The 22,395-nt window shown below is 43.5% G+C and overlaps 1 protein-coding gene across 1 annotated transcript in view; it reads right to left on the minus strand.

Annotated features, from left to right (window-relative positions):
- Positions 1-10,013: 10,013 nt before the first annotated feature.
- The window catches only part of LOC146425271 (Golgi phosphoprotein 3-like), a 49,539-nt gene continuing 37,157 nt past the window's right edge, over positions 10,014-22,395 (minus strand). Inside the window, exon 3 of the mRNA XM_085041413.1 lies at positions 10,014-11,645. Within this exon, the coding sequence (XP_084897539.1) occupies positions 11,221-11,645 (425 nt within the window). The 3' untranslated portion in view covers positions 10,014-11,220. The remainder of the gene's footprint in view (positions 11,646-22,395) is intronic.

Consider the following 22,395-nt stretch of genomic DNA (forward strand, 5'->3'; position numbering starts at 1 on the left):
GTGGGACAGCTTTCAATGGAGCCTTGCTAATAGCGCTCCTTTGCAAAGTGCAGTACAAAACTTTTCAGGGCAGATTGCTTACCACCTACCCAGCCACAAATTGCCGCAGTTGGCAAATTCAACCAGTTTCACTTTGCGGCCAAAGAATAGTCGGGTGCCAGTTCATGAACCCACCATCTTCACAGATGGTTCTGGGGAAACAGGAAAGGCCATTGTTACCTGGAAGGAGGGATCTGAGTGGCAGGTGCTGAAAGGCCACGAGTCAGGCTCTGCTCGGCTGGTCAAATTGAAGGCAGTTGCCATGGCTTTTCAGCGGTTCTCTCAGGTACCTTTGAATTTGGTCACTGACTCTGCTTACGCAGCGGATATAACCAAATGTTTGAATTTGATCACTTCTAAAAGAAGTCAATTATGTGGCTCTGTTTTCGCTATTGCGAACTTCGTGGAATGCAATTCAAGTTCGAGAGCATCCATATTACATTTTGCACATTCGAAGCCACACCAAGTTACCAGGTTTTATAACAGAAGGCAATTCTAGGGCTGACATGTTAGCCAACCCTGCATGGGTGGCACCTCAGCCTGACAAAATTGCACAAGCCAAGGCATCGCACAATTTCTTTCATCAGAGTGCACATACCCTGCAGAAGCAGTTTCAATTGACGCCAACTGAGGCTTGTGACATTGTCAGTGCTTGTGCTGATTGCCAAGGACTTGCTGCACCTCTGCCACCAGAGGTAAACCCCAGAGGCCTAAAGGCCTTGCAGCTCTGGCAGACGGATGTGACACACATCCCTGAATTTGGCTGATTCAAATATGTGCACGTGTCTATTGACACTTTCTCCTCAGTCGTGTGGGCGTCTGCTCATACTTGAAAAAAGAGCCGTGATGTCATTGCCCATTGGAAATTGGCTTTCTCGGTCCTGGGCGTGCCATCTACTGTGAAAACCGATAATGGTCCTGCCTACACCTCGCAGAAGTTTTTGCACCTATGGGGTGTAGACCATAAATTCGGTATTCTGCATTCTCCTACTGTCCAAGCCATTGTCGAACGCGCTCATGGTACTTTGAAGCATGTTTTGGAAAAACTAAAAGGGAGAATGCATGGAGTATCCCCACAGAGCCGACTGGAAAAAGCTTTGTATACAATTAATCACCTCACAGTGCCACCAAATTCAAATAATCCTGTGATATTGAACCATTTTCTCTCATTGCAATGATCAGGCAAGATGCACCTGACCCAGGCAAAGGTCTGGGTATGGAACCTACTTACTAACACCTGGGAAGGCCTGCATGAGCTTATTGCTTGGGGTCGTGGGTATGCTTGCATTTCCACAGATACTGGGGTATGGTGGCTGCCTGCAAGATGCATTCGCCCTGACCTGTGGCTCCAGAGGCAGAACCAGCAACCTCAAAATGATGACCAGAATGCAGAACATCAACCGAATGATCCTTCTGATGATGGCCAGGACATCGACCATCAGGCAGACAGTCCTTCCACAAGCAGAGACTGAACTTTAAGTTTCCTTTGTTATGAAGTCAGAAAGCAAGGACTTTGAAAGCTATGTTTAAAATTAATTTTTATAGGACTGTGATATAGAATTGGGTTTGATAGATGTATCACCCATGGTATTGCTGGAGGGTCTCTCTGTCCACTTTAAATCAGCATCTGGTTTGGGCTCTGTTAGGTAACTGGCCACTACCGAGGAGACCCCTTATCGGTATTCAATTTAGGCTCTGTTTGGTAACTGGCCATTACTAAGCAGATCCTTTATGCTGAGTTTGTTCTCCCTTCTTCAAGGGACTTGCAGAGGACTACAAGCAATACCTTTTGGTATTAAAACAAAAAGGGGAGCTGGGACTGCACAGAATCTCTCTTGGGAAACTTTTTCTTCTCACATTAGGTATAAGAAACTTAGATTAGGAGTATGAGAACACAGTATGTTTGGAATTGGGCATTGAGGCACCTTACGCAATCACCCCGGGGGGTGGGTGACTGCTGTCCAATCAGAATAATTGTTCTCACTTCTATATAAAGACGTAATGATAATAAACTTGCTTCTTCTTACCTCTTACATCGTGTGCTTTTGGTTGGGTTTCTCTCTGTTACCGGTACAACAGCGACAGGCTGTGTTTGGTAACTGGCCATTACTAAGCAGATCCTTTATGCTGTGTTTGTTCTCCTTTCTGCAAGGGACCCGCAGAGGATTACAAGCGATACCTTTTTGGTTTTTAAACAAAAAGGGGGAACTATGGCTACACAGGCCCTTTCTTGAGAACTTTTTCTTTCCCATGCAAAATATGCAAACAATGAGCTAATGAATAAACACCTGCTGTTTTTCCTGATCTGTTTTGATCCACGACAGAGCTTGTTTGGAATTGGGTGTTGTAGGACTTCACCCAATCACCCTGGGGAGTGGGTGACCACTGTCCAATCACCTATGAGTTTTCACCATATATAAAAAGAAATTACAACAATAAACTTCTTCTGCTGCTTTTCACGAGACTGGGTTCATGTGCTACATTGCACTGTTGTGGGTACAACAGCGACAAACAATAACTTTTCAGTCTCTCACAGAAGGCCAATGGTATCCTGGGGTGCATTAGGAAGAGCATTGACAGCAGGTTGAGGGAGGTGATCCTGCCCCTCTTCTCAGCCGTGGTGAGGCCTCACCTGGAATTCTGTGTCCAGTTCTGGGTTCCTCAGTGCAAGAGAGACATTGAGCTCCTAGAGCAGGTTCACCAGAGGGTGAAAAAGATGATGAGGGGACTGGAGCATCTCTCTTAAGAGGAAGGTCTGAGAGAGTTGGGCCTGTTCAGCCTCAAGAAGAGATGACTGAGAGAGGACCTCATCAATGTCTATCAGTATCTGTAGGGAGGGTGTCAGAGGATGGAGATAGGCTCTTCTCAGTGGTGCCAACCAATAGGACAAGAAGCAACAGGCAGAAACTGATGCACAGGAAGTTCCACCTGAATATGAGGAAGAACTTTTTTACTGTGTGGGTTACCGAGCACTGGAACAGATTGTCCTGAGAGGTGTCCTGTGGAGGGCCAGGAGTTGGAGTTTGATGATCTTTATGGATCCCTTCTAACTCAGGATATTCTGTGATTCTGTAATGGTAAATGCAATATAATACTAATAGTAAGGAAAAAAATAATAAAAAGCCAAAGAAATAAAAAACCAAATAAGTGATAGACAATACAAGTGCTCACCACCTGCTGACTGATGCCCAACCCATCCCCAAACAGCAATCCACCCCTTCCAGCCAACTCCCCCAGTTTATATACTGAGCATGACATTGTATGATATGAAGTATCCCTTTAGCCAGTTTGGGTCAGCTGTCCTGGCCATGTTCCCTTCCAGCTTCATGTGCAGCTCCTCACTGGCAGAGCATGAGACACTGAAAAGTCCTTGACATAAGGTAAGCACTAGTTAGCAACAGCCAAAACATCAGTGTGTTATCATCATAATTCTCATACTGAATCCAAAAGACCACACTGTACCAGTTACTGAGAAAATTAACTCTATCCCAGCTGAAACCAGGATGCTGTATTTGAAAAACTCACATTACATTAAAAAGTTTTAGCATAGGGCCTCTGGTCAGGTTTAAAAAAGGATTTTTTCTTCATTTATTATAGGCTCTGATGAATTACATTCACTGATATATTTAGCAGTTTCATTTCTCAGAAGCAAGCAGCAATTTCTACATGCTTTTCACCATTTGTCATGAAATTTTAATAATCTTTATTACTTGGGTGTTTGCATACTGCAAGAATGCTACTTGTGTGCAGAACAGACACTAGAAATAGATGGCCCGGTGCCCAGTGACTTGAACAGGTGGCCTAAAAGTTGCCTCCAAACTGTGCATTTTGTTGTCTTGCAAACTTGAAAATGTCCTGGGGTTTCTTGTAATTCTCTTATCCTGGTTCTTCCCCTCTCTCTAAGAGAATTCTGGCAATCACCTTATGTGTCTTACTTGCCTCTTTTTCTCTTTCCTCTTTTGTTCTACTTATATCTGACACACTTGAGTTTCCTTGTTCCTAGTCCTTACAATAGGACTCATGGGAACTAGTTTTTGGTTTGCATTTTTGTATTGCTCCAGAGTTTGTAAAGCACGAATCGAATGAAAATATATAATAATTAAAAAAATAATAAAGGTGTCCTACATCACTTATTATCTTGCTTATATTGAAAAGTTATTCTCTGCAGTGAGCAAATTATTATTTACAATCTGTAAAACAGCTATCCAATAGGAAATATTTGTTTGGCAGTTGATAATTTGAAACTGGTATTTTCTTTCCTGTGTCTCAGAATCACAGAATCACAGAATCACAGAATCAACTAAGTTGGAAAAGACCTTTGAGATCAAGTCCAACCTATGAAGTAACACCACCTTGTCAACTAGACTATGGCACTAAGTGCCACATCCAGTCTTTTCTTAAACACCTCCAGGGACGGTGATTCCACCACCTCCCTGGGCAGCCCATTCCAGTGCCCAATCACTCCTTCTGTGAAGAGCTTCTTAATGTCCAATCTAAACTTCCCCTGGCACAGCTTAAGGCTGTGTCCTCTCATCCTGTCACTGGTTGCCTGGGAGAAAAGACTGACGCTCACCTGGCTACACCCTCCTTTCAGGGAGTTGTAGAGAGCGATGTGGTCTCCCCTGAGCCTCCCTTTCTCCAGGCTAAACAACCCTAGCTCCCTCAGCCGCTCCTCATAGGATTTGTGTTCCAGACCCTTCACCAGCCTTGTTGCCTTTCTCTGGACGCATTCGAGCATCTCAACATCCTTCTTAAATTGTGGGGCCCAGAACTGGCCACCAGGTGCGGCCTAACCAGTGCTGAGTACAAGGGAAGAATCACTTCCCTAGTTCTGCTGGCCACTCTACTCCTGATACAGGCCAGGATGCCATTGGCCTTCTTGGCCATATAGGCATACTTCTGGCTCATGTTCAGTCTGCTGTCAGTCAGTACTCCCAGTTCCCTTTCTGCCTGACTGCTGTCCAGCCACTCTGTACCCAGCCTATAGTGCTGCAGGGGATTGTTGTGACCAAAGTGCAGGACTTGGCACTTGGTCTTCTTAAACCTCATATTGTTGGATTCAGCCCATGTATCCAGCCTGTCCAGGTCCCTCTGCAGAGCCCTCTCACCCTCCAGCCAATCAACACTTGCACCCAGCTTGGTGTCTGTGGTGAGCACAGACCTTTCCCGTGAGAAATTTTTCTCTCTTCTTCCTGTGTTTTATAAACAAAGATAAAATTTGGATGTTGTTGAAACAGTGTCTCAAGATATGAATGATTCAAGCCTGGCCAATCGGCCTGGGGGGAGGTTTTGAACCGACCAATCTGGGTGACCTTTGAAAGTCTATATAAGTTGAAATTAATTAATAAAAACAGACATTTGCCACACTGAAGACCTGGACTTCTCTCTGTTAGCGGTTCAACAGCGACAGGTGTCACCTGCAAATTTGCTAATGGTAGACTCAATCCCCTCATCCCGCTCATCAATAAAGATATTAAACAGGACTGGGCCCAACACTGATCCCTGGGGGACACCACTAGGCACTGGCCACCAACTGGATGCAACACCATTCACCACGACTTTCTGGGCCCAGCCATCCAGCCAGTTCTTAACCCAGCAAAGAGTGCACCTGTCCAAGCTGTGGGCTGCCAGCTTTTCCAGGAATATGCTGCGGGAGACAGTGTCAAAGGCTTTGCTGAAGTCCAGGTAAACAACATCCTCAACCTTCCCTTCATCCACCAGGCGGGTCGCCTGGTCATAAAAGGAGATCAGGTTGGTCTCGCTAGCAGCAGCAGCAATGGTTTTTGACCGTTTGTAAACCATTGCTGGATCTAGTCAAGTTGGGGAAAAAAAAACCACAACAAAAAAACCCAAACCAGCCAAAACACCACACCCACCTAACACAACCCACCACCAGAAGGGTGCCTGTGCCCTTCCTGTATGAACTGCCAAGCTACGCCCTCACTGATGTGCCACCCTCCTGTTTGCTGTGCCCCAGGTAGCTCGCACTCCCTAGAGCCTTTTAAATCGCCTGCAAATGGCCTCGTGACTGCCTCTCACTCACCCGAATGGCTGGCAAGTAATATTTTAGTCTACTTTGCCAAGTAAACAGGATTTATGTGATCACACTGTAAGTATATCTGTGCCTTTTTCTTCTCCCACTTGAGCCTCTTAATCAAGTTAAATAAAAGTCAAGAAACCTTCCAAGCAATTTAAGTGTTTACAACTTCATTAAAAATAAATGGCCAAATAAAGAAGATGCTTCTGGAGCTGCAAAGTAAACTCAACTCATTTTTTTGACAAGCAGAGAGCCCAAAAAGGAAAATTGTTCTTGTATATATGCTCTCATTGTGGGAAAAGCTTGAGTAAGAGCTAAAAAGTCCTTAGGGCATTGAGTCCAGAACAAGATCCACTTACATTAGAGAACTGGCAAAATCATTATTCTCAGCTGTAAGTCCTCTCTGGTGCATGGACAACTGCTTGCTTTTGAAGCAAGAAAAGAGACGTTTCAAGGTAAATTGACATCAGGTTTTGTTCAGCTTAACAAGCCATGTGTTATAAAGGAAAAAAAGATACTGTCACTCTTCACAAGCTCTTTGTTACTTACATCAAAATTCTTTGATACACCAAATATAAACTCTCCTCATCACAGAGGTTCTATCTTTAAGCAAAATAATGGATAAATACTGTAGGCGGTTATCTTCTATGTGAAAAAAACCGAAACCACAAACCCCCAAAACAAAACAAAAACCCTCTCTCTGGAAGGGATTAAAGAACAGTGACTTTATTTTAAACCATGTTGTCTGTAAGGGTGAAAAAACCCCAATATCTTTCACAATGTAACATGAAACCAGCAGGAACATGAACATGGAACATGAAACCAGCAGGAACATGACTGTCCTAGGTTGCAATATGGATGTATTTAAGTATTCTATTACCACCAGCTGTGGGCCATTAGCTGCTATCACCTGCTAATGACCCACTCCGGATGACAGGCAATGGGCCATCAGGGACCCACTGTGTGACTCATGGACTTATCCCATTGTGGGATGCTCTGCCCAGGAGGGAGGAGCCAGGTGTTCCCACCTGGATATAACCTGGCCTTGGAACTGCTTGAGCTAGCCCTGTCTACTGGGTTCCCAGAGGACAAGAGCTACCACTGGATCTTCAGCTGGAGACTAGACCTTCACAGGATCACCGCTTCAACTGGACTACTTCAGTTGGACTGCTACTACCACCCTAACAGGGTGTTAGGTTGTATCTGACTTTGTCAGTGCTTTTCCTTGTATTATTTCACTTATTTTTAATTTCAATCTTGACTTGTGATCTCCCACTAGTTTGTTTTCAAACCAATACAATGACAGAATGAAGATTAGAGGACAGAAAAGGGACCAGGAAAAATACTTTCAGTCTGAAGAATGTTTCAAGTAGCTTAGATTTTCAAAGCCATTTAAAAAGTTTTGTGCACTCAACTTGCTCCCAAATACTCCACTATTTCTTTCTGATTTTTTCCACCTAATTAATTTTCTCTCCTTTTAAACAGCAACAGAAAATGAGAAAACAGATCACAGGAGAGAGAGAGAGAATGAAAGCAAAGAGTTAACATATACTATCAAGTACAGAAAGTATTCTGTAAACTTTCAAATATAAGAATAGCATAGCAATTTTCATTTTTCCTCCACTTAAAGCAATCACATTTTGAAAATGTTTAAAAGAAAATGTCCAAAGTTCATGCCCAAGCTCCTCAAAGTTTTAAACACAGCATCTTACAGCTAGGAGAACACTGCTTATCTTTTTATTTGTAAACCTAAGTTTGAAATACCTTACATTATACTTTAATTTTTATAAAGCAACATAATTCAAGAACTGAAAGAACAGTGTGCCACTAAAGGTTGTGGACCATATTTTAGAAATCTTTATTTAAAAAAAAGTTCTGTAGGTATGATGAATTTAAGTTGTATTTTCAAGTCAACTACTTAAGCATTTAAATTATTTAAAATTAAGTGCAAAATTGGAAGTCCAGTCATAGATGAGGCTGTAGAGTTCTGCTCAAAGAGAAGAGGCCTACCTATGGCAGACACAACCGAACACTCAAGTTAGCTCAGTCTGTCCCAGCCATGAATCCTGCAGATCTGAGTGACACTGCTGATTAGGTCAGTTTGATCTATTTAATATAAACTCTCTAAGAAGGCTATTAACTAAAGCTTTCAGTTAATCAATAAAACCCTTCTAATTAGCAAAACAACAAAAAAAATTACATGCTTGCTCTGTTTCAGGCACTTTTAAGATCATAGTTTATTTGCTGTAGGTAAAAAGCTAGTGTACAGACTAAGGGACCTCTTAAATTTCAACTCTAAAATTATATACTATCTAGTATTCTTACTCTGAATATTAACAAAAAAAAAATTCTAGACACCTGTAAGCCCCACCATAAATCTTCATTGTTATGAGGAAAAAAATACATAGATCAATGCCTTATTTGTTCAATGCATATTTGCACTGTGAAACAAATGGAAGATAACAAGCAGTGGCAGAGGCAATACATTTCTAAAAAGACAAAGTCTTATACATATATATTTTTCAATAGTGTGCTAATCAGCATAATTTTATATAAAAATTAAAATATAGCAGAGCATCCCATTATAGAAATTTTAAGCATCTGAACTGCAGTGATTACTTGCTAACCATTCACATGCAATACCTGCTAGAACGGACTTTTTGTTTCTAAAGTGTAAAATAGATTGAGGGGTTTAAGAGACAAATATTAATTTGTGTACAAACAAAATTAAAAGCTGCAGTCAAGAATTGTACTAGTCACAAGCCTCTTCCATACAGGACGGGAAAAGAAGAGAAGAAAAAAAAAGTACAAATGATGATATGATGATAGAAAGTGGTCTCTTTCTATACAGTAATTATCAAAGACAATGCATAGATTTAGAATACCTGGATGGCAAACTGTTGACACTGGAAACAAACAGCTTTCACATACATGCTCTTTATAGGAGGTCTTTCTTTCCATCAAATGGCTGATGGCAAATTAGGGGCACCAGGTGAAAAACTTGCAAAATACTAAGATGGGGCAGTTGTTAATTTACAATTTGAACTATATATACAGTATAATGGAATGCATCCCATCCCAAAATGGGTTTATGAAAAAATTGGACCTTTTAGCTCTAGCCTTATGACTCAGATATCATTTAAATGTAAACATAAGTACACAAGAGACTTTCATGAAAAGTAAAATTTATGGGGCATTTTACAGGAACTATTGAAAAAGCTGCTTAATGGCATTTTTGCTGTTAAAGCAATTTTGTTAGATATAATTGAAACAGCATCTGTATATAAAATGTCCTGACAGATACTTCAACATGAAGCTCTGGTGATTTTAAAAGGCCCTTCTTCAATCTGTTAAGAGTTGTACTGCAAAAGCATTGATGCATGCACATATCTGTGTCAGCTGAGACTAGTGATCCAACTGCACACACATTTCCTTCTTGAGGTACTTTCCATGTTCAACCACTTCAATAACAGTAAGATGAATGTCGGGGTTTGACCTTGACTAAATGCTGACACTCCGGCTTTTTCCGGCTGCAGACATGCAGGAGAAGGGAAAGGAAAAAAAAACTGTAAAAACACACACTAATCTCATGAGTTAAATGAGATAAGACACTGGTAGGAGGAAGAAAGGGCAGACAGGCTCTAAACTTAAAGTTCCAAGGTGATTTAATTTCCTAACAGAGTTGGAGGATATATGCAAGGCAAAAATAAACTTTTCATACTCTATTTTGTTCACTCACCTCCTCCTTCTTACGAACCCATTTTTATTTACCCCCTTTTTTCTTTTATAACCAACAAGCTCAGGTAGGGGGGCAGGGTGTGGGGTATTTTCTCAGTCCACAGAGCAGGTTTATAAATCTATTCATTACTACAATTTTTCTACTACAAATACTCTTTATCTCTACTTATCTCTCTCTCTCTCCAGACAGTTTCTCTGCTCTTACTCTCTCCCTCTTAAGAAGTAGTCTCTCCGCTCACCCCCCTTCTTTCTTTCCAAACCAACAACACAGGCAGGGGGCAGGGTAAGGGGTGTTCTCGGGTCAGTCCATCAGGGAGAGGGGTCTTCTACTTAGCCATGGGGTCCCTCCCACGAGAGACAGTCCTCTGGGAACTTCTTTGGCATGGGTCCAATCTCACAAGCAACATCCCACCTGAATTCTGCTGCAACATGAGTTCTTTTGTCCATAAGGTGCAGACTCTCTCCCGAGCCGAGGCCAGGCTGCTTTCATCCCAGGAGCAAGGCCTTTCTCTCCCTTGCAAGGCCTTTGTAGCTTTAACTTTTTCGATGAGACTTCAACTGGATCACAGCTTTCTCCAGGCATCCACCTGCTCCTCTGGCGTGGGCTGTGGGTGAATTTCTGCATCCTTGTGGGCTCCATGGGCTGCAGGGGGACCTCCTGCTCCCCCATGGCCTTCACCACGGCTGGCAGAGAGTTTTCAGCTTCGGCGCCCGGAACACCTCCTCCCCCACCTTCTTCATTGACCTTGGTGTCTCCATGTTGTTCTCTCTTCACATATTTTTACCTCCACCTCCTCCAACTACAAAAAAGTACGTGCCTGCTTTGTTTTGAATTTTTCTTAAATATGTTTTCACAGAGGCGTAACTAGCACCTCTAATTGGCCCACACTTGGCTGGCAGCATGTCCATCACTTTCAGAGCCATCAGAGATTGGCTCTGCTGGACTTGGTGAAAAACTTCCAGAACTTTCACTCAGGACACACAGGAGCTATCTTTGTGCCACTCCCCACCCCTCAGACACTTCCCCAGGCCTACTACAACAGCTTCTGAGGGGTTTAAATTTCTCTTAGATGTTAAAAATACCTTGCTAATGTTTTGGGCCAATCAAAACCACCACAATGAAAAATAGACTAAATAAAGTATTTTAGATAACTCAAAACTGAATAGGAATTAGAATGCCAATATGGCAGAAAAACTTTTTCTGTTGTTTTTAAATGGGAAGGTCTTTTGTACCAGCAGAATCCTGTATACAGATAGAGAAGGAGGGAATTCACCACATAATTCCTATTAAACAAGAGTTGATTCATCATGTGAGAAGGTACAAATTACAGAAAACATGAATAGTCAATAAAAGAGAAAGAACTGGTTTACATGAAAGAAGAGAGAACACTTCAGTCTGAATGCAGTTATTTTGTGAAAGCTGCTACAACAGCCCATAGAACCTCATTCATGTTGGCTTTCATACATTCAACCTCAGGGTCTAAATCCAGAAGCTGACGCACTCTCTTTGTGGCTAAATCATACTGCTCATCCAGAAGGGGGGCAAAAGCATTCTCCAGAACATCTGAGGCGTGGGCTAAATAAATAAGTGCCAACAAGCGCTTGTCTATGCGATGAGGGTCATTCACCCATTTGTCAAGAACTGCTTCTTGAACCTTCTTGATGAGGCGCTGTTTGATATTGTTGTTGGTGAGAGGGTGTGTAGTCATGTCAAAAAGAAGGAAGTTTTGTTTTTCTGTGGTCAGTACACCTTTTTCCACTAGATTTTTCGCTAACCGTTCACGGACATTTCGCAACTGGTAATGCAACTTCAATGGGTTCCATGTTTCACCTAAAAAAAAAAAAAAAAGAAAAAAGCCAAGAGTCAGGCAAAGTTTAAGCTGTATTACTACAGTGATTCTCCCTCCCTACCTGCTGCAGAATGAGCTGTCAAATTCATATAGCTGACTATTACACTAAGATATTATGCTCATGTCAGTATTTAAAATTTGGATGAAATGCTACTAAGCCATGTCTTGATTAGGGATATGACAAATAACCACTCTTGTACTGAAGGGAAAGAAAAAACCCCACAAACCCCAAAAACAAACCACCAAACAAAACATCACACATAGCTATGAAGAAAGAGTTACAAACAAAAATAAGCATCTCCTCCAGTCTTGTCCATTTGTCCACTTCCAGGCTTTTATCAATTCAGAAGCTGGAAGAAGCGCCATTGCCATTCTTTCTGCCACAGAGATAAGTAACACCTATATTATATGTCCTACTCACTTCTCTATTTTTTCATGCTTACATTCTTATTTCCCTTCCTGCCCCCACCAGATGAAATGGTAACATGCACTGTGTGAGTGTAGGTGTGTGCATTACACACAGGCACATGTTGGGCACAGGCTTTGATGTTTCAATAAAAGTTTTTTCTAATTTTTTTTGTAAAGGCAGGAGAACTGGGCACTTCAATGTGTGCACTTGGAGGAGGGAATTTTAAAAGCACAAACTCAGCGTCAACAACTAGTGAGAAAGCTAAGGTTGCCAGATGAAAAATCGCTTGTACCTGGTGGGCTAATACAATGCTTATTCTTCAAAATCCACTGGCCTATTGTACCGCACAATGTTTATTCTGTAGGAAGAAGAACTGGAAAGCAACCAGCCCAGTTGTGCCAACTTTTACCAGTTCACAAGATGGTCAGGTATGATTTTGGGGTGCTGACCACCAGGGACCACCAAAGAAACCCCCAGGACAGAAGAATGCATGCATTAAGGGGAGGGGAAATATGTTAATGATTTTGGGGAAATGGTTATCATATGTGTGTTTATTCCAGGAAAATCAATGAATATGTATGTAAAATATAGTATATAAACAGGAGCTTTTTCTGTACTCAGCATGCACAATTTTCAGAGGAAATATCCCCTTGTGCATCTGGCCAAATAAAGAATGCCTGCTTCTTGATGCTACATTGGTGTTAAGGAGTTTTTGGGTTTTTTTACTGATTTTTGGTAACAGTTTTGGTGACCCCAGATAGGACCTACTCCTGAGAGTCAGCTGATCCGAGGGACCTCCAGCCAGCACTGAGGGATTCATAGGGAGAACCTGCAATTCCTGGACCAATGGAAATCAGAGCAAGACCCCTGGTAAGAAAAAGGCATTCTTTACTATAAAGGTGTTAACCTGCCCATAAGGTGCAGCAAAAGCTTCACAGGGTTAGGTTTAAAGGTACCTAAAGTGGGAACAGGGAAGGTCCCTTCTAGGAGCTCCTAAATAGTAATTGGTTTGGAATACCACATGGTTTAAATGGGGAATGGATCATCTAGTGAAGAGGGGACATTCTGGAAAAATCCCCCCTGGTATGCATATTAAAACATTGGGGAAAATTGTGGGAAGACCCCTCACTCAGAAACAATTGGTTGAGTATTGTAACAGTTGGTAGCTGAAGTATACTTTGGCAATTTGTGTTGTAATAATCAGTGGCTGAAGTACACTTTGGCAATTTGTAAAGAAGGGGGACATAGAAAAAGGCTGAGGAAACCAGACAGGAAACCAAAACCTGGCTCTTCAAATCATCAAGCTCAGAAGATGAAGCGAAGACAAAAAATTTCCCTGAAGGGGATCAAGGGAATCATTCTCAGCTGAGCGTCTGCTTGCATTATTGCTGGGGAATGAAAAGGTAAATTTTTTAATTGACACAGGAGCAACTTATTTGGGGTACTGAATACGTGCAGAAGAAAACTTAGCTTGGAACCTGTAAGTGTTGTGGGTGCGACATGGAGGAAAGAGAACAGGCCTTTTATACAAACATTAATATTTAAATTAAGAAAATGGTGGGGGATGCACCAATTCTTGTATATGCCTGAATGTCCAATCCCCTTGTTGGGGAGAGATTTATGGGGAAAATTGAATGCTCAAATAACTTTCCAGGATGGGAAAATACAAATTCAAATACCCAAATCAAAAGCTGTTGAAGCAAAGACTTTTTTTGTTACAGGAATTAAATGAGGTGGAAGAAATGCCAGAGGAGGTAGACAATGCTGTAACCCCATGTCATGCTTTGACCCTGACCAAATGCCAGGCACCTACGACATCTGCTCACTCTCTCTCTCTCCTGCCACAGCTGTGCAGAGGAGAGGAAAAAAGTTAACACACAGGCCTCATGAGTTGAGATAAGAAACCAGGAAAGACGCACTAAGGGAAAAACAGGCTGAAAAATTAAAGTTGCAAAGTGATTTATTAACCTAGACAGAGTCAGAGGAAGATAATGAGAAGTAAAATAATCTCTTAAGACACCATTTCTATGCTCACCACCCTCCCTCCTTCCCACCAACAGCTTGGGGTCTGGGGCCAGTAAAGGGGTTTTTGGTCAGTCCATCACCGAAATGTCTTCTGCTCCTCAGGGGGAGGAGTCCTCTATGTTGCCATAGGTCCCTCCCATGGGAGACAGTCCTCTGTGAACTTCTTTGTTGTGGGTCCAAATTTCATGAGCAGCAGCTCGCCTGAATCTGCTGCAATATGAGTCCCTCATCCACGGGGTGCAGACCTCCGAGCCAAGGCCAGGCTGTTTCCATCTTGGGAGCAAGGGCTTTCTCTCCACTGGGACTCGACCTGTATCACAGCTTCCTCCAGGCATCCACCCGCTCTGGTGTGGGCACCTCGCCACAGGCTTTGGGTGGATCTCTGCACCCCCCGTGGACCCCATGGGCTGCAGGGGGACAACCTGCTTCACCATAGCCATCACCACGGCCGACAGAGGATTGTTGGCTCCGGTGCCAAGAGCACCTTCTCCCCCACCTTCTCTACTGACCTTGTGTGGTGGTTTTGCTTAGCCCAGAATATCAGCAAGGTATCTTTAACATCTAAGAGAAATTTAAACCCTTCAAAAGCTGTTGTAGTAGGCATGAAGTAGTGTCTGAGGGGTGGAGAAAGGCACAAATATGGTTCCTGTGTGTCCTATGTGAAGCTTTTGGAAGTTTTTCACCATGTCCAGTAGAAACAATCTCTGATGGTTCTGAAAGTGATGGACATGCTGCTGGCCAAGTCTGGGCCAATTAGAGGTGCTAGTGACGCCTCTGTGAAAACATATTTAAGAAAAACTCAAAGTAGTTACACATTTCTTTTTATGTACAGGCGGAGGAGGTGAAAATATGTGAAGGGAAAACAACATGGAGACACCAAGGTGTCATGGTCCACTCATAAGCAGACGCATGATGGTTTGTACCAGCTATGATCTCAGAGTGCAAAAAGAAAGCACAAAAATCCAACAAGTCAAGGGAGTTAAATTTCAATCCAAAGAGGAACTTTATTAATTTGGCCCATAAAGCAGCCTGCGATAGAGAGAGAGAATTGGGGAAAGATAAGGAGGAAAGGGAAGGAAAGGGGGCTATAGCTACCACCACGGGTCCACAGATGTCCGGTGTCCCTGGGGTCCCGGTCAGTAGGCGTTCCTTTGCCTCTGCATCGATCAATGTGATCTCACGGTGGGGAAGATCTTCGGAGTTCAGCCACTCCAGAGCTGTCTTTTATGCTAGTCCATACACCAGGTCCATCCTTGCAATCTGCCTTTGCTCCCCCTTAGTTCTTGTGGAGATATGCCAAACTCCACTTGGCAGGGCCAAGGGAGGAGTGTCCGAGGCATGGTTGGCAGGTTTTTCACAATAGTGAATAATGGGTGTCAGGGCGACGGGTGCAAAGCATTCGCTCCGTACCAGCTTTGGGTAGGCACAAAGCATTCTCTGCGTAAGTCCTGAACCTGTAGTTTCTGATGAGAAATGTTGAGACAGAACTCGATTCTTTGATTGACCCTTACACAAGGTCAGTGGAAAAGGTGGGGGAGGAGGTGCTCCAGGTGCCAGAGCTGAAAAACCTCTGCTAGCTATGGTGAACACCATGGGGGGAGCAGGAGGTCCCCCTGCAGCCCATGGAGTCCACAGAGATGCAGAGATCCACCCACAGCCCGTGGGGAGGTGCCTACACCAGAGGAGCAGGTGGATGCCTGGAAGAAGCTGTGATCCAGTGGGAGTCCCATATAGAGAGTTAAAGCTGCAAAGGCCTTGCAAGAGAGAGAAAGGCCTTGCTCCCGGGATGGAAGCAGCCTGGCCTCGGCTTGGAAGTCTGCATCCTATGGGCAAAAACTCGGCATTGCAAAAAATTTGGGTGGGATGCTGCTCATGAGATTGGACCCATGCCAAAGAAGTTCGCAGAGGACTGTCTCTCGTGGGAGGAACCCCATGGCTAAGTAGAGGACCCCTCTCCCTGATGGACTGAGCAGAGAAAAAACCTCTTACCCTGCCCCCTGCCCATGCTGTTGGTTGGAAAGAGGGAGAGGGGTGACCAGAGAAAGAGTGTTTGTAGTAGAAGAATTGTAGTGATGAATGAATGTATGGACTATGAAAATACTCCATACCCTGCCCCGTACCCAAGCTGTTGGTTGGAAGGAGGGAGGGGAGTGAGCAGAGAAATGGTGTCTTAAGAGGGAGAGGGGAGTGAGTGAAGGAACGGCTTCGGAAGAGCTTATTTTTACTTCTCATTTATCCTCCGACTCTGTTAGGTAGATAAATCACTTTGTATCTTTATGTTTTCAGCTTGTTTCTGCCCCTCGGTGCATCTCCTCCCACCAGTGCTTTATCTCAAATCATGAGTCCAGTGTGTGTGTTTAACAGTTTTTTCTTCTCTCTCCCGCACATCTGTGGCAGGAGAGAGGGTCAGACCCCGACACCTTGGCACCTCCATGTTGTTTTCCCCGCACATATTCTCACCTCCTCCTCCTCTGGCTAAAAAGAGGTGCGTGCTCACACTGTTTTGATTTCTTCTTAAATATGTTTTCACAGAGGTGTAACTAACATCTCTAATTGACCCAGGCTTGGCCAGCAGCATGTCCATCACCTTCAGAGCTATCAGAGATTGGCTTTGCTGAACATGGTGAAAAACTTCTAGAACATTCACACAAAACACACAGGAGCCATCTTTGTGACCCTCCCCACCCACTAGCAAAAACTGGGCTAAGCAAAACCCACTCATGAACCCAATGGTGCGTTTTCTCCCAACCCTTCTGACACTTCTTCAAGCCTACCACAATAGCTTTTGAAGGGTTTAAATTTCTCTTAGATGCTAAAGATACCTTGCTGATGTTCTGGGCTAAGCAAAACCAACACACTCCACTGGCATGAGTAACTGAGATGCCTGGATGATCAAAGGTGGCCAAACCGGTGAGGATTACTCTCAAACCTGAATCCAGACTGGTAACACAAAAACAATATCCTATTGTTTTTCCTTGGAGGCAAGGGAAAAGTTGGAGAAGCTTATGGAAAAAATTTTATAATATGGGTTATAGAAAGAGTGTGAATCAGAATATAACACATCAATATTAAAAGTTAAAAAGCAAAAAAACGAAATGGGGAATATTGATTTCGTACAAGATTTAAGGGCCATTAATAAAATAGTACCTGATATTCATTCAGTAGTAGCTAATCCGTACACACCCTTGACAGAACTGAAAGGGGAATACAAATGGTTCACAGTGCTGGATCTTAAGGATGTCTTTTTCTGTAATACTTCTTGACCCAGATAGAAATTTTTTGCTTTTGAGTGGGAGAATCCAAACACTGGGCAGAAGGTGCAACTAACATGGACTGTGCTACCCCAGGGCCTCAAAATAGCCCCACTATATTTGGCAATCAGTTGGCAAAATAAATTAGAAAGCTGGAAAAAGAAAATCTGCACAGAACTTTGCTACAATGTGTAGATGATATTCTGCCAGCAACCAAGACTGAAAGTGCCTTGGTGCTACTGTAAGTCTGTTAAATTTCGAGTCAATCTGGATACAGGGTGTCAAAGCAAATGGCACAAATAGGCAAAGAAGCAGTAATATATCTTGGTTTTGAGATCTTGCAGGGAAAAAAAAGCTCGGGAAGCAGCTGAAAAGAAGCCATTTGCCACACTCCGGAGCCAAGGTCTATCAGAGTTCTACAAGCCTTCTTAGATATGGCTGGATGGCGTCGGTTATGGATTGCCAACTGTGGGGTACTGGTGAAACACTTGTATGATCCTCCACCGAAAAATACTTGGTATGGACTCCTGATAGTCAGAGGGCCCTTAAAGCCCTAAAAAGAGCCTTAATGGCAATCTCTGCACGGGGACTCCCAGACTGAACCAAACCATCTGAGTTATTTGTGCACAAAAAGATGCACCTGGCACTAGGGGTACTGGCACAGTGTTTGGGGTCATGGAAGCAGCCTGTGAGGTACTTTTCCAAACAATTAGAAAATGCGAGTAAAGGATGTCCCAGATGCTTGAGAGCAGTGGTAGCTGCAGAGTTTTGAATCCAGGAAGCACAAAAGCTGATATGTGCCCCACATGGTAGTGATGCCAAAATGATTTTTGCTTTTATATATTCTTCATGTATATTTGTAGCTCTGTAGACCATTGTTGAATAATTATATAGTTCCTAGCTAACTCTAGTATTTTCCCTATTTGTCCTAGGTTGCAATATAGATGTAAAGTATTCTATTACCACCAGCTGTGGGCCTGTTGGAAAACGCAGTTTTCCAGCAAAACTTATGCTAACTGAATTCTCAGGCCTCAGTAAAAATCCAACAAGCTACAGTGGTTTGTTTGCCTGAGAATGTTCTGTGGGAAGAATGTCATGAGAAAGATTAGGGAGTCAGAAGTGTTATGAGAGAGAAAAAGGGAGTCACCGGGAGGATCCCTGAATGTGTGAGAACAGACTGCAGGTGTGTGTGTGTATCTATGAATAGTAACTTCTGTAACAGTATATGTCTCTCGTTTGGTGAAATAAAATGGAGCTTACTTTATATCTCATATTGAGACTGCCGTGAGTTCCCTCTCGTCGTTTCTCGTTATGGGCCGTTAGCTGCTATCACCTGCTAATGACCCACTCTGGATGACAGACAATGGGCCATCAGGGACCCACTGTGTGACTCATGAACTTATCTCATCCCGTTGTGGGATGCTCTGCCCAGGAGGGAGGAGCCAGGTGTTCCCACCTGGATATAACCTGGCCTTGGACCTGCCTGAGCTAGCCCTGTCTACTGGGTTCCCAGAGGACAAGAGCTACCACTGGATCTTCAGCTGGAGACCAGACCTTCACAGGATCACCACTTCAACTGGACTACTTCAGTTGGACTGCTACTACCACCCTAACCGGGTGTCAGTTTGTATCTGACTTTGTCAGTGCTTTTCCTTGTATTATTTCACTTATTTTTAATTTCAATCCTGACTTGTGATCTCCCACTAGTTTGTTTTCAAACCAACACATATTTTGGCGCCCAGTGTGGGGCATGACCTGGGGAAACTCAGAAATCCTATCACCATGATGCTCAGCTTATCTACATGGGTACTGTATCTCGCTCTCTATATTTTTCCTCAAATGGGAAACTATCTGCCTGTCGTATTGGCCCTGTTGCGACCAGGGAATGGCATGAGAATTGCTTTATTGGTTTATTATGCCTATTGTATGATAACCTGTGAGGCGATGAATACCATTCGGAACATATACTCAGTTTTGTCTGCCTGGCCTAATCTGAGCCACTACGTCTGGGACCTCCTCAGCAATCGCACCCACCCTCTGGGGCTAGGAGGAGAGAGCGGTTTCTTCCAGCCTTTCAGGTCAGGCACAGCCATTTTTGAGGATATTGAGTTCTCTCTGGATGCTAGGGATGGCATAATCTTTTTGTTAGTTCTGTTTTCTTTTGTTGCAAAACCATGAATAAAAACTTTAGTAGTAGTCATGCTAAGGCTTGGAGGGATCAGTAGGCCTGAGTGTAAACACTGTTGTGTAGCGAAGTTGCCAGTAGCGATCAAAAGGATCAATAGAGCATACTGATGAGGGTAGAAAGACTTGTCTAAGGAATGTAGCTATAGAACAGTTTGTTTATTTAAGTAATCTGCTAAGTGTGTGACTTATCTAATAGGGTGTAGTAGATTAATGATGATAAAGAATGTTCAGTTAACGAAAAACAAAGTCACAATGTAATCATAAATCAGGTAGATGTGTCTAGAAATCAAATTCGTTAAGATGAAGCAATTTGGAAAGAAAACATATATATACTCAGTGATTTTGTAGCAGGTTGGGGCTCTGACTTTTGGACGCGAGTCCCAGGTCCCCAGGGCCCTCAATAAAGCACCGCATAAAATAACTTCGGTTGTTTTGTGTTTCCTCGGTTCGGGCAACAGTTTTCTGGCGACCGCGGCAGGACTCCGAAGGTGGCTGGGGCGGTTCACGTCCTGATCTACTCCACGCCGGCACTGGGTGATTCTCGGGGAGTCATCGGTTCGTGCCCGACCCCCGCGCCTGTCGGACAACTGCAGGAGGTAAGCCCGTAAGGTGCTTTATTTGTTTAATACTGGGTACCTGCCCATAAGACGAGGCGGCGAACCTCGCAGGGTTGGGTTATAGACGTCTTGGGGATGCCTAGGCGCTGACCATAAGACGGAGCGAAAGCTACACAGGTTCAGCACTTGCCCCTCGCGGCGACGAGAAGTGGCAAGTTGGTTGGTTTGGTTGCTGTCCTCTTTCTATACTTGGTGCTGTTGAAATCTGTATTCTCTGCATGTTACCTGTTATTCTCTGCATGTTACTTTCTGTTTTGCTATGATGCCTTTTAGAACCTTTAAAGCATTGGTGCAAGCTAATGGTAAAGTACCGGGGAACACCCCATTAGGATGCTTGCTGGGAAGATGGAAAAGTGCTGGGTTTTACCAAGACTTAAGCAAAGGAAAAATGATAGATTTTTGTAATCATGTGTGGCCTCTATGCTTCTGAGGGTGGACCGGAATGGCCTGTCAATGGTACTGTTGATGAGAACATAATTAATTCATTGATGTATTATCTAAGGGATAATGAGAAATGGGATGAGGTACCTTATTTGGATTTGTTCCGTTATTTGGGGTCTAAAACAGAATGGCAAAAGGAGTGTGGTATGCTATTGTTGCAAGCAGGGACTGATGAAAATGAATGTATTGGGTGCAAAGCGCGTGAAACCTGTGTGAAATGTGCAGTACGGTTTTCTAGTCAAGGTGAAGATTTATCTTTAATGGTTGCCCCCCCTTGTCCTGTTCCCTCTGCTCCGCCGTGCAGAAGTGGGGAGGGAGACATAGATGATACTGATACTGATGAGGATGAGACTAATGAGGAAAATAATATACAATCCCCGGAAGGACTTGGAGTAAGTCATACCTCAGTCACCCTCTGTCCCCAAACTCCTTCCCCAAGCTCCCGAAGCATACAAAGAACCCCCATAGCGGCACGGACTAGACAGGGAAGGCGGAATCAAGAGGAACCCCCGAATGATAGCCCCCTTAAGGGAAGCCATGGGCCCCCGTGGTGAGAAAGTTATTATTAAAGTACCTTTTTCTCCAGGGGATTTGGTGATTTGGAAACAATCAGCTGGGAGTTATCGGGAGGACCCAGAACGGGTAGCCAGGGTGGTGAAGATGATAATTAAAACTCAGAATCCGGATTGGAATGATTTACAAGTGTTATTAGATACATTAATGGATTCTACAGAAAAAGAGATGGTCTTACGAGCAACCAAAGAACGAGCTAGGGAACAACTCCGGTTACGATTGATAATGGGGGAAACCATAGATCAATTGGTCCCTGGGGATGATCCAGAGTGGGATCCGAATGAGTTAGAAGGTTTACAGAGGTTAAAAAGGTATCAGGAATTATTGATTGAAGGTGTCCGGACTGGGATGCCTAAAACTCTAAATTGGTCTAAGCTATACTCAATAAAACAAGAAAAGAATGAATCCCCTTCAGCATTTTTAGAGAGACTTAAAGAGGCAGCACGGCGTTTCACTAGTTTGGATGTGGAGAAGGAAGAAGGTCAGTTACAATTGGCATTGTTGTTTATGGGACAGTCACAAGAGGATATTAGGAAAAAGTTGCAGAAATTAGAAGGGGAAGACACACGACGCTTAGATAAGCTGTTGGAGGTAGCTTGGAAAGTTTATAATAATAGAGAAAAGGAAACGGCTAAACGACAACAAGCCGGAATTCTTGCGGTAATTCAGCAGTCTGCGGTTCGGGGGGGGTTAAGGGGCCGGGGAAGGGGAGGAAGGGGAATTGGACAGGGAAGGGGAGGATTCGCTCGGGGGAGAGGAGGATTTTTAGTCGCAGGGATGAGCCAGGGTAGACAGGAACAGTTGGGTTCTAACCAGTGTGCATTTTGTCGTCAATTCGGACACTGGAAGAATGAATGTCCGATAAGAAACGGGATTGGGATGAGTAATGTAGGGTTGATGGGAGGTTTCCCCGTACCGCCGGTAGATGGCGCCCAGACACAAGCACAGGCAATGATGTTAGGAAACTATAAGAATCAAAGCAGACTAGACCGGGATCTGAAGGTGATAATAGAAATAGGCGGACAGGAGCAGGAATTTATGGTTGATACAGGGGCTACTCACTCAGTTTTAAATAAACGGTTGGGACCCATAAGTGACACAACTATACAGGTAATAGGAGCTACAGGACAATTGGAGGAAAGGCCTTTTCTACAACCCCTTAATTTAAAATTCGGAGGAAAGGAACTGGATCATCAGTTTTTGTATATGCCAAACTGCCCTCAGCCTC

The sequence above is a fragment of the Lichenostomus cassidix genome, chromosome W, assembly GCF_008360975.1.
Source record: "Lichenostomus cassidix isolate B80296 chromosome W, HeHo_3.0, whole genome shotgun sequence".
In the NCBI taxonomy this organism is placed as follows: Eukaryota; Metazoa; Chordata; class Aves; order Passeriformes; family Meliphagidae; genus Lichenostomus; species Lichenostomus cassidix.